The 13,662-nt window shown below is 49.1% G+C and overlaps 1 protein-coding gene across 2 annotated transcripts; it reads right to left on the bottom strand.

Annotated features, from left to right (window-relative positions):
• Positions 1-561: 561 nt before the first annotated feature.
• Positions 562-3,841, bottom strand: LOC100192904 (Tetraspanin-19). Of its 2 annotated transcripts, XM_023301427.2 has the most exons (6): positions 3,612-3,841; positions 3,346-3,544; positions 2,149-2,248; positions 1,674-1,754; positions 1,453-1,557; positions 562-1,093 (listed from the first exon to the last, which is right to left on the bottom strand). In XM_023301427.2, the coding sequence occupies exons 2-6, from the start codon at positions 3,504-3,506 to the stop codon at positions 890-892; spliced, it is 651 nt and encodes a 216-aa protein (XP_023157195.2). In that variant the 5' UTR covers positions 3,507-3,544; positions 3,612-3,841; the 3' UTR covers positions 562-889. The 2 variants fall into 2 exon arrangements, with proteins under 2 accessions (XP_023157195.2, NP_001131563.1); NM_001138091.2 differs by having other exon boundaries at positions 564-1,093; positions 3,346-3,822.
• Positions 3,842-13,662: the final 9,821 nt, after the last annotated feature.

Genomic DNA, 13,662 nt, shown 5'->3' with positions numbered 1-13,662 from the left:
GAGCCCTGTCGCCATCCGGCGGGTGGTGGTGTGGGCGTGTGGCTGTGGCGATCGCTGAAGCCTGAAGCGGCGAGGAGGAGGAGGAGATGGTCGCCTGCTCCATGCGCAAGTCGTCGTTCAAGGTTCTTGAGGCTGACATCCAGCACGCCAACACCCTGTGAGTGCCGTCCCGCTCCCAGCTGATTCTTCCTGAGCCACATCAAGTTGCCTTGCCGTGCTCGTGTGGATGGCTGCCCGAGCCCGACGCGTGCCTGATGACTGCTGAAACAAGTGGACAGGGCAGCGGATTTCTCGAGATGCGCATGTTCCTCTTCCTCGTGCAGCCTGGCCGACGCGCTGGGGCTGCTCATGATCCTAATCTACAAGGTTTATGTGGATGGGAGCACCACCACCATGTCGTGCATGTATGTATTGGGTTCAGTTTGAAGCTTGAAATGAAATGCTCTGTAGTTTCAGCGTCGGGTTGCTTTCATTCCTTGCTTACCACCGCCGGAGTGATGAAAGGCAAGGCTGTTGACAGGTGATGCGAATAGGAAGGAAATCTGGCAGCAAACAAGCAGATTAAAATGGATGGTGCAGCTGATGGATAAACAACAAGGGAAAGAACAAACATCTCTGTCTTTGGTCAGTGAAGGCACCAATCGTGACCTCATCTCTTCCTTCCCCAGTATGCGGGGTTATAAGGGTCAGTTCACATGCTACTCAAATATCTGAGCATGCTGATTGGCGTCCAGGTTTCAGAACTACTCTACCGCTGCTGCTGCTGCTGCTTCTGCTATTCTAACATAGGAATACTCTCTCCATATAAGAAGAAGAAAAAGATATAATCTATGACCATCCTGAAGGGTCTGTTGTTCTTCACCTGCAATGGAACGTCGCAAGGCTTTTATTAACGCTGAACACATTTAGAATGTAATAACGGAAGTCCCTGACGAGACGTGGTAGCTTCAGCGTAGTCCCAAGATCCATGCTGGGACTGGTTTCTCAGGAGAGGCAGCCTTGCGGGCACGGCTGTGTCGTCTTCACTGTCATAGTCGGTCTCACGGTCAGGCCCAAGGGTCCTGAGCACCATCCCAAGAACGATTGATAGCACCTGGAGAACTGAATTCGTTAGCACCGGATCACTCGTGCTCAAAGGGTTTAGTTTCTCTTCAGAAAGTACAGTTTCGGTGGTGCAGCTAGGCAAGTTTAACATAAGAATAAGGTCAAGCAACATTTGCGTTCCTCCGAAACAAAACAGGATGCCAGCATCTGATTTAGTTTCTCTTCAGAAAGTACAGTTTCTAAGCATTCTACAGTGGCAGAATGTTCAAACCCACCACAATAAGCTGCGCATACCAGTGTCTTCTATCACCACCCACAAGAACTTGTACAGTATTTACTAGTCATATGCAAGGTAGAATTATACGATAATGAACGGTTCATTTTTACTGCAGTCAAGGTGAATCTAACCTGAGCAGCCACCACTGAGAGGCCTACCCATTCACATATCTCGGAATTGGATCTCACAAAGTGCTTGAAATCCCCAAACTTGCCTGATGGGTCAGGAGGGAAACCCTGAAGTTTTTTCAAAATTATGAAGTATCAAACTTGCCTGATGGGTCAGGTCATAAAATAGCAGATATAAGGGAAAATTTTCATAAAGTATCAAAGTTCACAGCTGAGCTCCTTACCTCTTCCCAGTTGCTATTCAGAAATACATCCAAAGTGATTGCGCCTTCCAGTATAATAAGCATAAATACGATGGTCATGTACTACATGTGGGTTAAGGAAAAAGAAGGGCAATATCACTGGGAGGTCGCACTGCACTAAACATTACAGAGCTTAAAGAATGTAACTGCAATTCGAGGCCAGCACTCTCACTCTCAGATCAGTTCTTTTTGGCATCTCATGTACAGATAATTATATAACCTAGAAAAAAGATGTGGTTTCTGCACCTAGCTGAAAACCTTGGATGAACCAGCAGAAGCTGCTAACCACTCATTCACTATATGTAGCCAACAAGCAAAAAACCCAGGTGATGGCAGCTGGATAACATGTAACTCCATGTGATTTAGCATAGGTAGTCAGCAATCAAACACAACCAATGGAGGCTGGTATATGGAACAACATTTAAATCTACTATGTACCTACTAACTAAAAGGATACACAGTAGAGGCAGTGACCATTTGCAGTTTCAGCAGCAATATGCCCAGAGCAAGTCAGTATGCAGAGAAAGATCCCCAGGCCAAGAAATGTGTAGATGAACCTGCACGACCAGTAATGCTTTCTCAGTGAAACCACCAGTCCGACAGTATATACTCCGAAATATTGGAAGGCGTAATTTTTTTGACATGGTCCTCAAATTTTTATTAAAAATAAATCATATTTAACTGCTACTTATGTTCTCAAATATTTGTAGTCCGCTAGTTTATTTTTAAACTAAAACACGATAAATAAAAAAGAACGGAGGGAGAACTATTCTTGAAGTGTTTAAAGTGTCGGTTCCACGCAGCAATATCATTAGTAATGGTGGCAGCAAAAGCATGGACGCTTGGCCCATTTGATTAATAACTATAGTTGTTAGGATGAGGAAATCAGTATTAATATACTACAGTTGTTAGGATGAGGAAAGCGACGGCTAAACATGCTCACTGTTTGGCGGTTTAACATCAGCATCGTCATTGTTTTGTATATCCTTCATCAGTGCTCTTGCCCCCACCAATCAACTAACCGCGGATCTACTTTCGAGTTAGGCCGACCATTGCATCATATCATGCGTCCCGATCTGACGCCACATTGCAGCCGCCACCAAGATCTCCTCTGGTGTACAAGTCCAAAGCAGCAACACGGAAGCCGATCACCGGCCGTGCCCACCGAATAGCACTAGCGTCCACTAGAGGGATTCATAGGATGGTGGCTTCTTCCCTGTCATGCGTCACTAACTGTAGCCAAATCTGCCGTGCCCATCACCCCCATCCCAAAGGAGCAACCTTTAACTGCCACAGGAAAATTCAAAAGCGCTTTCGGCGGTGGCTGGGTAGCTTCGTTTTGTGCGCCACAGCTGTGTAATAATCTCCCGTTCCTGCACGGCATCGTGAATTGGTCGCGGAACTACAGTCTAGTCTAATGAAAAAGGTGTGATGAATGAAACAGTTGGCTGCGAATTCGGGCTGAAAGCGAACGCATTTCTCCGAGCGAGGGACGTGGTGGGGATAAAAGAAATCAAGAACAGCGAAGGGGCGAGCAAAGAGAAGTGCAAATCTAGGAGCTTGCCTCGTAGCTCGCTGCGGATCAAGAACAGAAACGGTGGCCGAGATCTACTGGTAGGCTGGAAGGAGGATGAGGGGGGAAGCGGTTGCTGACCAGGGGGCCGGGGGGCGTTGGCCGAGGCCGGCGATCTCCCTGTACCATGCGCGGAGCATCCAGAGCGCGTAGAGGATGACGGCCATGCCGGCGAGCCCCACGACGGAGTTGGCCGCCTTGAGCGCCGTCTGCACGCAGCTCCGCACCATCCGCCCCGCCATGCCGATGCCGATGCCGCCGTGGCTGACCGGAGCAAGACCTGCGGCGCCGATAGCTCAGCACCTCTTGCTCCCTCTCGGCTGGGTCGCCGGTCCGGTCCGGCTCACCTTTATGTTCCGCGAACGAAGCGGGCGGTCGCAGGAAGGAGGATGCAGCAGGCTGCGCGTGCGGGAGAAGCGGAGACCGGACCGGGTAGGTAGCTACAGCTAGCTTTCTCCGCGGCTGGGTCTGGTTTGACGTGGTGTAGGATCTTGTAGAAGCGGTGGAGTGGCGGACGAGTGGAGCCCCGCCGTGCAGAGAAAGAGTGGGAGATAGCGGGGTGGGGGTGGGAGTGGGAGAGGAAAGGACGGCGGGCGAGGCGTGACGTTGACAAAACGCGGAGAAAATGCGGGGGTGGGGAGTTCCCGACGGCCGACGGGGACGGTTGGTACGCTTGGTCCGGCACAGCTGCCGCCTCGCCATCGCCGTCACGTCCTGCACCGCATGGGTTGGTGATCTCTGCTAGGCATCTACGGGAGGATGTACGTGTTTGTGTTTGGTTTCATCGTTTGTTTTGATTGTTTTAGACGTGGATGGAGCGAGATTCCTGCCACGACTTGACGTTAAACACCGGTAATGATGTGTTATGATTGCGTAAAATAGGGAAGGGCCTGTCTAAATTTGTCACGTCTAACTTTGCATATGCCGTGGCAGCTAAAGAAAGCGCGGCGAGGAGAAATAAAGCTGTATTTATAATATTTTAATAAAATTATTGTATGACATGTGAGACAATATGCTTACAAAATATGGTATGACGTAGCTATAACAAACAAAGTGCAAAAAAAATGACATGACATACAAAACAGTCCCTAAGATTGTCTTCGATAAATAGTCAAGGTGCACAAAAAAAAGGCATGACATACGGAACGGTTCCTAAAATTGTTTTCGATAGATCATGTAAAATAGAGGATATGTCACTGTAAATGATACTGTTTAGATAGTGAAGTTTAAAACAAAGGATTGGATAGAAGATATGTTGTAGATGGTCTAAGACGTGATTTTTAGTTAATAATGCCATACGATATTTTTTTAGCTAGGGGCGACTTTTAGGAGGGGCTAATTTGACTTCCACATATCAAACATATACATACATAATTGTTACGGCAATTAGCTACTAACAACAAATTTGCTCTTAATATATGACAAAACAAACCCGTAGAAAGTATCCATCGGACTTTGTTAAGCACATATTATTGTTTAGTTATTATTTTTTAGGTGTCGTTTGAATTCAAATGACTAAATTTAGTACCATAACATCGAGTGTTTGAATGCTAAAGAGGTGTTTGGTTCCACCTAACTAAAGTTTAGTCCATATCACATCGAATGTTTAGATGTTAACTAGCGTATGGCTCATGCTAACGCTACAATCTCAGGAATAGGAGGGGTCGACAGCGGTGGCAGTGTGAACGAGGGGAGAGGGAAGGGTCGGTTGGTCGTGGGGGAGGAAGGGAGGGAGGGGGAAGAGATGAGGGATAGTCCAAATAATACTTGTCAGAGAGGAAATCTCTGGCCGGGTGGCGGAATGCACCCGTCCTAAATCCTTAGATGAGGAGGGGCCTAAGTGTTTTGCTTGTTAGTTGGAAAATAGGGAGGACACAAGAACACACAAGGGTTTAGAGTGGTTCGGACCGCCAGAGCGTAACACTCTACTCCACTGTGTAATGTATTGAGCTTGTATGAACTTGTGAGTGTCTAAGTGTGCTTGAGTGAGCCTTTCTGCATGCCTCCCCTTTTATAGCTAAGGGGGGCACATACAAGGGTACTAAGCCCAGACATGTGGGCCCAGGAACATAACAGATGTAATACTTGGAGCAACTAATGTTCGTTGTTGGAGCAATCTTCTTGTGCCCTGACATCCGAGATCTGCGTAGTATCGACGTGCAGGGGAAGCTTCACTAGCAACGTATAAGTGGTGATGGACACAGTGCACCTCGTAGCATGTGCATATTGTTTGACAATCGACTGGACAAGTATGCCGCCTGTAACGCCCCGAATTTTGCAGTTGAATTTTTTCTTTTCTTTACTCGCCAAAATTCGGGCGTTACCTTTTCCTTTTCTTTTTCCCCTCGCTAAACCTTGACATTTTCCAAAGTTTAGCGGGATTCGGTTTGGATCTCCCGTGTAGGAAAAACCCTAAATACTTTATGTTGTTCGATGCACCATGCCGAACCTTGCATTTCTTTTGATTGCTTTGAAAGCGCAATTGCATTCATGTAGAAAGATCGGATTTCGAAAATGAGGAGAAGATCTTTCTTTCTCTTCTCTCTCTCTTTCTCTCTCCCCTCTCTCTCTCTCTCTCCCGCGCCCTGGGCCGACCCCGGCCGGCCCAGCCGCCCCCTGGCGCCCCCCCCTTGGGCCCAATAGGCCCAGCCGCCCCCCCCCCTCTTTCCCTTATCCCCTAACCCTCTCCCTCTCCCCCCTCATTTTCTCCCTCCCCACCTAGGCCGCCGCCCCTACCCCCTACCCGCCCCCTGCCCTAGGTCGCCGCGCCGCCCCCTGCCGCCGGCCGCCCCTCGCCGTCGATCCCCAACGCCGGTGAGCGCCCCCCCCCCCCTCCTCCCTCTCTCCTCCCTTCCCCTCTCCTCCCTCCCCTTCCTCTCGCCGCTCGGCCCCATGGCCGGTTCGGCCGCCCGCCCCACCCCGCCCGCTCGGCCCCTTGGCTGCGCCCCCGGCCCCCCCCCCCCGCGCGCGCCCCATGGCCGGCTCGGCCGGCTCGGCCGGCTCGGCCGCTCGGCCGCCCAGCCCGACCCCCCCCCGCGCCCGCCTGGCCGCCGGTTCAACCGGCCGGCGCAGCGGCTCAGCCGCCCGGCCAGCCCCGCCCGCGCCCCGCCTAGGGCCGGTTCAACCGCCCTAGGGCCGGTTCAACCGCCCCCCCTCTGTTTTTTTTATTTTTTTTTTATTTTATTTACTTTCTGTGATCATAATTACTGTATTTTAAGTAGACTAATCACTGTTCATGCTATGGGAAAATAGGAAGTTTAATTTAAAATTCCGTTATGTTATTGATTCACGTAGTTAATTGTTTACCCTGTGCAATGTTGATCAACTAAAAGTGATTAGGTTTCCATCAGTATGTATAAATATATATAACAGAATTATTTTGTTAAAAACCAATTGTGTCATTAGTGCATAAGATTTAACCCCCTGCGAGACCTTTCCCGTTTCTTTCTAACAATAACAAATGCGTTATCGAATGTCATACTTGATGCATATTCGCTTTATTTGTTATCTTGTATGGTGTACTGTTCTTTTGTATTAAATATGTGGATGTATGTATGTATGTTTGCGCTCGCATAGAGAACGATCCGGTCGAAGAGCCCGAGGAATTCGCAGGAGAAGCCCCTGAGCAGCAGTCGGTTGGTGGAGGCAAGTGTCCTTTGACCTATCTCTGTCCTATTCATTCTTTAATTCACCTCCCGCTTTACACATTTATACCTAAGGATTGACTAGCTTTTGTTATCCAAGTCCTTGTTTACCTATTTGGGTCGGATTATTACTACTTAGTCTGATGCTATTGCTCAACTCTAATCAATGAACATGATGTGATTATCTATGATACGCTGTTTTCCCGTTCTTCTTTATGATTATACTTGTGGTTTTCAAGGGGACTCGAGCGGTTTCTCGAGTGCCTCTCCGTAAGGACCTGTTCTATGGATGACCGCCCGGGAAAACAGTGCAACCATGAGGGTGGAATGGGGTGCCCTTAGCTGAATAATTAGAGGATCCGGGGTGTAGTTCACTTAGCCGTCGTGCCGTCAATGGGGCTCGGTGTATGCGGCTCGCTCTGCCAAGTTTGGGTTCGCCCCTTGGGGAGGAGTGCGGTGCATTTAGGAAACCTAACGGGTGGCTACAGCCCCGGGGAATCTTTGTAAAGGCTTCGTAGTGAATCCCTGGCCATTCACCTCGGGAGTGAATAAGGGTCTTGCAAGCCCGGGCCAGAGAGGGAATCACGGCTTGTGGGTAAAGTGCACAACCTCTGCAGAGTGTTATGAAACTGATATATCAGCCGTGCTCACGGTTATGAGCGGCCAAGGGAGCTCCAGAGATTAGTGATACTTGATCAGAGACATTGTGGTACAGATGGTTATGAGATTGATGGTTCCGGTTATGATTATGGTGTTGGTAAGTGGTATTCTTTCCGTTTGGAAAGGATACATCGGGTTAATAACTTGGGTAATGCTAAAACTTGGCTTTCTACTAGTAAATAATAATCTGACCAACTAAAAGCAACTGCTTGACTTATCCCCACATAAAGCTAGTCCACTACAGCCAAACAGGATACTTGCTGAGTATGTTGATGTGTACTCACCCTTGCTCTACACACCAAACCCCCCCCCCCCAGGTTGTCAGCATTGCAACCACTGCTCAGGAGAAGATGAAGCTGTGGAAGGAGACTTCCAGGAGTTCCAAGATTACGACGAGTTCTAGGTGTGGGTTAGCGGCAACCCCCAGTCGGCTGCCTGTGAAGGCCGCGTTATCTACGTTTCTTTTCCGCACTTTGATTTATTGTAAGAACTATATGGACGTCTCAGACGTATGATGTAATCGACTATTTCCCTTATTAATACTATTTTGAGCACTGTGTGATGATGTCCATATTATGTAACTGCTGTGTACGTGAATAACTGATCCTGGCACGTACATGGTTCGCATTCGGTTTGCCTTCTAAAACCGGGTGTGACATAAGTGGTATCAAAGTCGTGCTGACTGTAGGACCGCTAACCTAGAGTAGAATGGTCGTTCTAAGGACTATAGACCTCTGTCCCTACCTTGACTTTGATATCTCTTCAAAAGTTGGTCCTACTGACCAAACCTATGTTCTACTATATATTATACCTTGCTGAAAATTATGTTCTACTCCAATCCTTCATCTATTTATGATTCATTACTTGCTGGTCATATTAATTCTGTTCTCACCCTTTTGCTTGCGATGTCTTTTGTAGATGGCTCGACTTAGACACACTGCACGAAAGTCAGTCATCCCCTTCTTACCCTCCCGCCTTGCTGAGCGTCCGCTTCGCCGTCCCGTGGCCGGACAGTCCAGCCACTTGGAGAGACTACACCACCGCCTGCGTGAGGAGCAGGAGCGTCGACGACAGGAGCAGCAGAGCTCTTCCTTCTCGCTCCACCAGGAGATAGAGTCTGTGAGGAGCTGCTCCCCTGTGCTTCCTCTGGAGCCGCCCCCTGCACCACCACTGGGCGCCCCAGCTTCTGGAGTAGCTGCCGGAGGAGACCCAGACGACGGAGATGGCGACGACAGCTCGAGCCACGACACCGACTTCTCTGCTAACCCTGAGCCGGAAGGATGGGTTGCTCGACCCATCACTCGCGACGCTGCTCGCGGGTGTCACTTCCATGATGCGCTCGACACCCTGCTACGTCGGGCATTTGACCGGCATACTTGGTCCGTCGAGTATCGCTGTGTGGTCTACCAGCATAGTCGCGGGGTCTACCCGGACCGCTGGGAGGCGACTTGCTTGGTGCGCTGCCCGGAGGACAGTCTCCAGGGTGCAGAGGCCTGTTCAGAGCACTATTCTATCTCTGAGCGGGACTCAGCTGAGGCAGCCATGCAAGATGCTGCACGGCGTGCGCTTTCGCACTACTGCTCGGTTTTCGGTGGGGCAGCTGACGGTCTTGACCTGAAGTATTACCCCCGCCGTTCATCTGGCAGCACAGGAGGCGTGATTGTCTCACCTGTCGGTGAGGGCAATCCTAGGTTGAGCAGCACAGTCAACCTAGCCGCCGTGCTAAACACGGAGCTGGACCATGCACTAGACGAGCTGAGTAGGGCTCGTGCTGAGATCGCCCTGCTGCGGGCTGAGCGCGCGGAACGTCGTTATCTGGACGGTGGTTCCCCCGCTCCCGTTGGGACTCAGCACCCGTACCGCTCACCTCAGCGTGGACACCAGTCTTATGGCAATCCCGCCTGCAAGACCAAGATAAACCTAGAACCATAGATCGTTAGAGTTGGATCTTGTAATTAATACGAAATAAATATATACATGGAAGCTTCAGTCTTAGCGTTAGTCTCGGTCTTAGTTAGTTTTAGTTAGACAGGGTAGTTTGCTATATCCTGTGCATTTATGTTTGTCATGATGAACTATGTTTGGTTTGGATCTTTGTAATGATTGTCACCAGAGTGTGGATATCCCCTGCATTTTGGTTTACATACTATGTCAATAAAGTTAGTTATATAGTTGGGAAACCCATTATTCTCCTTTCCTCTTTATCTGAGAAGCTGTGTGGTCTGTGTTGGAGATCAGTGAAGATGCTCATCTGTTCAGTGCTGTTGGAGAATTCTATACTCTTTTCTTATGCTGCAAGATTTGTCAGATCAGTTCTGATGTGTGGTTGCGTTCTGCAGATGTCAGAGAACAGGCGTAGAGGAGGAAGGTGTGCTCAGCAGGAGCGAGCCGCTCCGCAGGATGAGGTGCCCCAGCAGCAGCATCTGCCGCCCCCGCCCCCGATGTCGATCGAGCAGATGTTTCTGATGCAGACTCAGGCAGTTCAAGCCATCGGTCAGACTTTGGCCGCCATTCAGCAGCAGCAGCAGCAGCAACAGCAGCAAGCACCACCCCAGCCTCAGATGCCTAGAGACAAGCGTGCTGAATTCATGAGAGGTCATCCACCAACGTTCGCTCACTCTTCTGACCCCATGGATGCTGAAGATTGGCTGCGCACCGTGGAGCGGGAGTTGCATACCGCTCAGTGCGATGACCGGGAGAAAGTCTTGTATGGTCCCCGTCTGTTGAGAGGAGCAGCCCAATCATGGTGGGAGTCTTACCTCGCCACCCATGCCAACCCCGACACCATCACCTGGGAAGAATTCAGAGGTAGCTTTCGTCAGTACCATGTCCCTGCAGGTCTGATGACAGTGAAGAAGGAGGAGTTCCTGGCCCTCAAGCAAGGGTCATCGTCTGTCAGTGAGTATCGAGACAGGTTTCTGCAATTGTCTCGCTATGCTCCTGAAGATGTCAACACCGACGCCAAGCGACAATACCGTTTCCTGAGAGGCTTGGTTGACCCTCTGCAGTATCAGCTGATGAATCACACATTCCCGACATTCCAGCACCTGATTGACAGAGCAATCATGACAGAAAGGAAGCGTAAGGAGATGTAAGATCGTAAGCGCAAGATCAGTGGACCCCAGCCTGGAAGCAGCAGCCGTCCTCGTTTCTCAGGCAATCAACCTCAGCAGTTCAGGCAGAACCAGCGTCCACCTCAGCAGCATCAGCAGCGTCAGCAGTATCAGCAGTTCCAAAGGCAGTATCCTCAGAATCAGTACCAGAACCGTCAGAGCAATCAGTCAGGAGGTCAGTTTCAAAAGCAGAATCAGCAAGCACCTCGTCTTCCTGCCCCAGCAAATCAGCAGAACAGTCAGGCAGCACCAGCTCAGGTTGGAAACAGGGCATGTTTCCACTGTGGAGAGCAAGGCCACTGGGTGATGCAATGTCCGAAGAAGGCAGCCCAGCAGCAGTCAGGCCCCAATGCCCCAGCAAAGCAGAATGTGTCTCAGCCTGGAGCAGGCAATCGCTCTCAGCCGCGCTATAATCATGGAAGACTGAACCATTTGGAAGCTGAAGCAGTTCAGGAGACCCCCGACATGATAGTAGGTATGTTCCCAGTCGATTCCCATATTGCAGAAGTGTTATTTGATACTGGAGCAACACATTCTTTCATTACTGCATCATGGGTAGAAGCACATAATCTTCCAACTACTACCATGTTAACCCCCATTCAAATTGACTCAGCCGGTGGTAGAATTCGAGCTGATAGCATTTGTTTAAATGTAAGTGTGGAAATAAGGGGGATAGCATTTCCCGCCAACCTTATAGTAATGGGTACTCAGGGAATAGATGTCATCCTAGGGATGAATTGGTTAGATAAGTATCAGGCAGTTATCAGCTGTGATAAAAGGACAATCAAGTTGGTGTCCCCACTAGGAGAGGAAGTGGTGACCGAGTTAGTCCCGCCCGAGCCAAAGAAAGGAAGTTGTTATCAGATGGCTGTCGATAGCAGTGAAGCAGACCCAATTGAGAGTATCAAGGTTGTGTCTGAATTCCCAGATGTGTTTCCAAAGGATTTACCGGGTATGCCACCAGAGCGGAAAGTTGAATTTGCTATAGAGCTTCTTCCTGGAACCGCCCCCATCTCTAAGAGAGCTTACAGAATATCCGGACCAGAGTTGGTTGAGCTTAAGAAGCAGATTGATGAGCTGTCAGAGAAAGGTTACATCCGGCCAAGCACCTCGCCTTGGGCCGCCCCTGTCCTATTTGTGGAAAAGAAAGATGGCACCAAAAGGATGTGTATCGATTATCGAGCTTTGAATGAGGTCACGATCAAGAACAAGTATCCCTTGCCCAGAATAGAAGATCTGTTCGACCAGTTGAGAGGAGCCAGTGTGTTCTCCAAGATCGATCTGAGGTCAGGTTATCATCAGCTCAGGATCCGACCTTCGGACATTCCGAAGACGGCATTCATTACCAAGTATGGTTTATATGAGTTCACAGTGATGTCTTTTGGTTTGACCAATGCGCCAGCATTCTTCATGAATTTGATGAACAGTGTATTCATGGATTACCTTGATAAGTTTGTGGTGGTATTCATTGATGATATTCTGGTTTATTCTCAAAGCGAAGAAGAGCATGCAGAACATTTGAGGATGGTATTGCAAAGATTGCGAGAGCACCAGCTGTATGCAAAGTTGAGCAAGTGTGAGTTCTGGATCAGTGAAGTCCTGTTCTTGGGTCACATAATCAACAAAGAAGGATTGGCTGTGGATCCGAAGAAAGTGGCAGACATTCTAAACTGGAAAGCGCCAACGGATGCTCGAGGAATCAAGAGCTTCATTGGAATGGCCGGATATTATCGGCGATTCATTGAAGGGTTTTCGAAGATTGCGAAGCCAATGACAGCGTTGCTAGGCAACAAGGTTGAGTTCAAGTGGACCCAGAAATGCCAAGAGGCCTTTGAAGCGCTGAAAGAGAAGTTGACTACAGCGCCCGTCCTAGTCTTGCCTGATGTGCACAAGCCCTTCTCGGTGTATTGCGATGCTTGTTACACAGGTTTGGGATGTGTGTTGATGCAAGAGGGAAGAGTTGTGGCTTACTCGTCCCGACAGCTGAAGGTTCATGAGAAGAACTACCCAATCCATGATCTAGAGTTGGCAGCAGTGGTTCACGCACTGAAGACATGGAGGCACTATCTGTATGGACAGAAATGCGATGTTTACACAGACCACAAGAGTCTGAAGTACATATTCACTCAGTCAGAATTGAACATGAGGCAACGAAGATGGTTAGAATTGATCAAAGACTATGAGTTGGAGATTCATTACCATCCAGGAAAAGCAAACGTAGTGGCAGATGCTTTGAGCAGAAAGAGTCAAGTTAATCTGATGGTCGCTCGCCCGATGCCTTATGAGTTGGCCAAGGAGTTTGACAGGTTGAGTCTCGGATTTCTGAACAATTCGCGAGGAGTCACAGTTGAATTGGAACCTACCTTGGAGCGCGAAATCAAAGAAGCGCAGAAGAGTGATGAGAAGATCAGTGAGATTCGGCGATTGATTCTAGATGGCAAAGGCAAAGATTTTCGAGAAGATGCAGAAGGCGTGATATGGTTCAAAGACCGCTTGTGTGTTCCCAATGTCCAGTCTATTCGGGAGTTGATTCTTAAGGAAGCTCATGAGACAGCTTATTCGATTCACCCTGGTAGTGAGAAGATGTATCAGGATCTGAAGAAGAAATTCTGGTGGTACGGAATGAAAAGAGAAATCGCAGAGCATGTGGCTATGTGCGATAGTCGTCGAAGAATTAAGGCAGAACACCAGAGACCAGCTGGATTGTTGCAACCGTTGCAGATCCCTCAGTGGAAATGGGATGAAATTGGTATGGATTTCATAGTCGGATTGCCTCGCACTCGAGCCGGCTACGATTCCATTTGGGTAGTAGTGGATCGCTTGACCAAGTCAGCCCACTTCATACCTGTCAAGACCAACCACAACAGTGCAGTATTGGCAGAATTGTATATGTCTCGGATCGTTTGTCTTCATGGTGTGCCAAAGAAGATAGTGTCAGACAGAGGAACGCAGTTCACCTCTCATTTCTGGCAGCAGTTGCA

The sequence above is a fragment of the Zea mays genome, chromosome 2, assembly GCF_902167145.1.
Source record: "Zea mays cultivar B73 chromosome 2, Zm-B73-REFERENCE-NAM-5.0, whole genome shotgun sequence".
NCBI classification, from domain to species: Eukaryota; Viridiplantae; Streptophyta; class Magnoliopsida; order Poales; family Poaceae; genus Zea; species Zea mays.
This window is presented reverse-complemented; position numbering and strand designations above follow the sequence as displayed.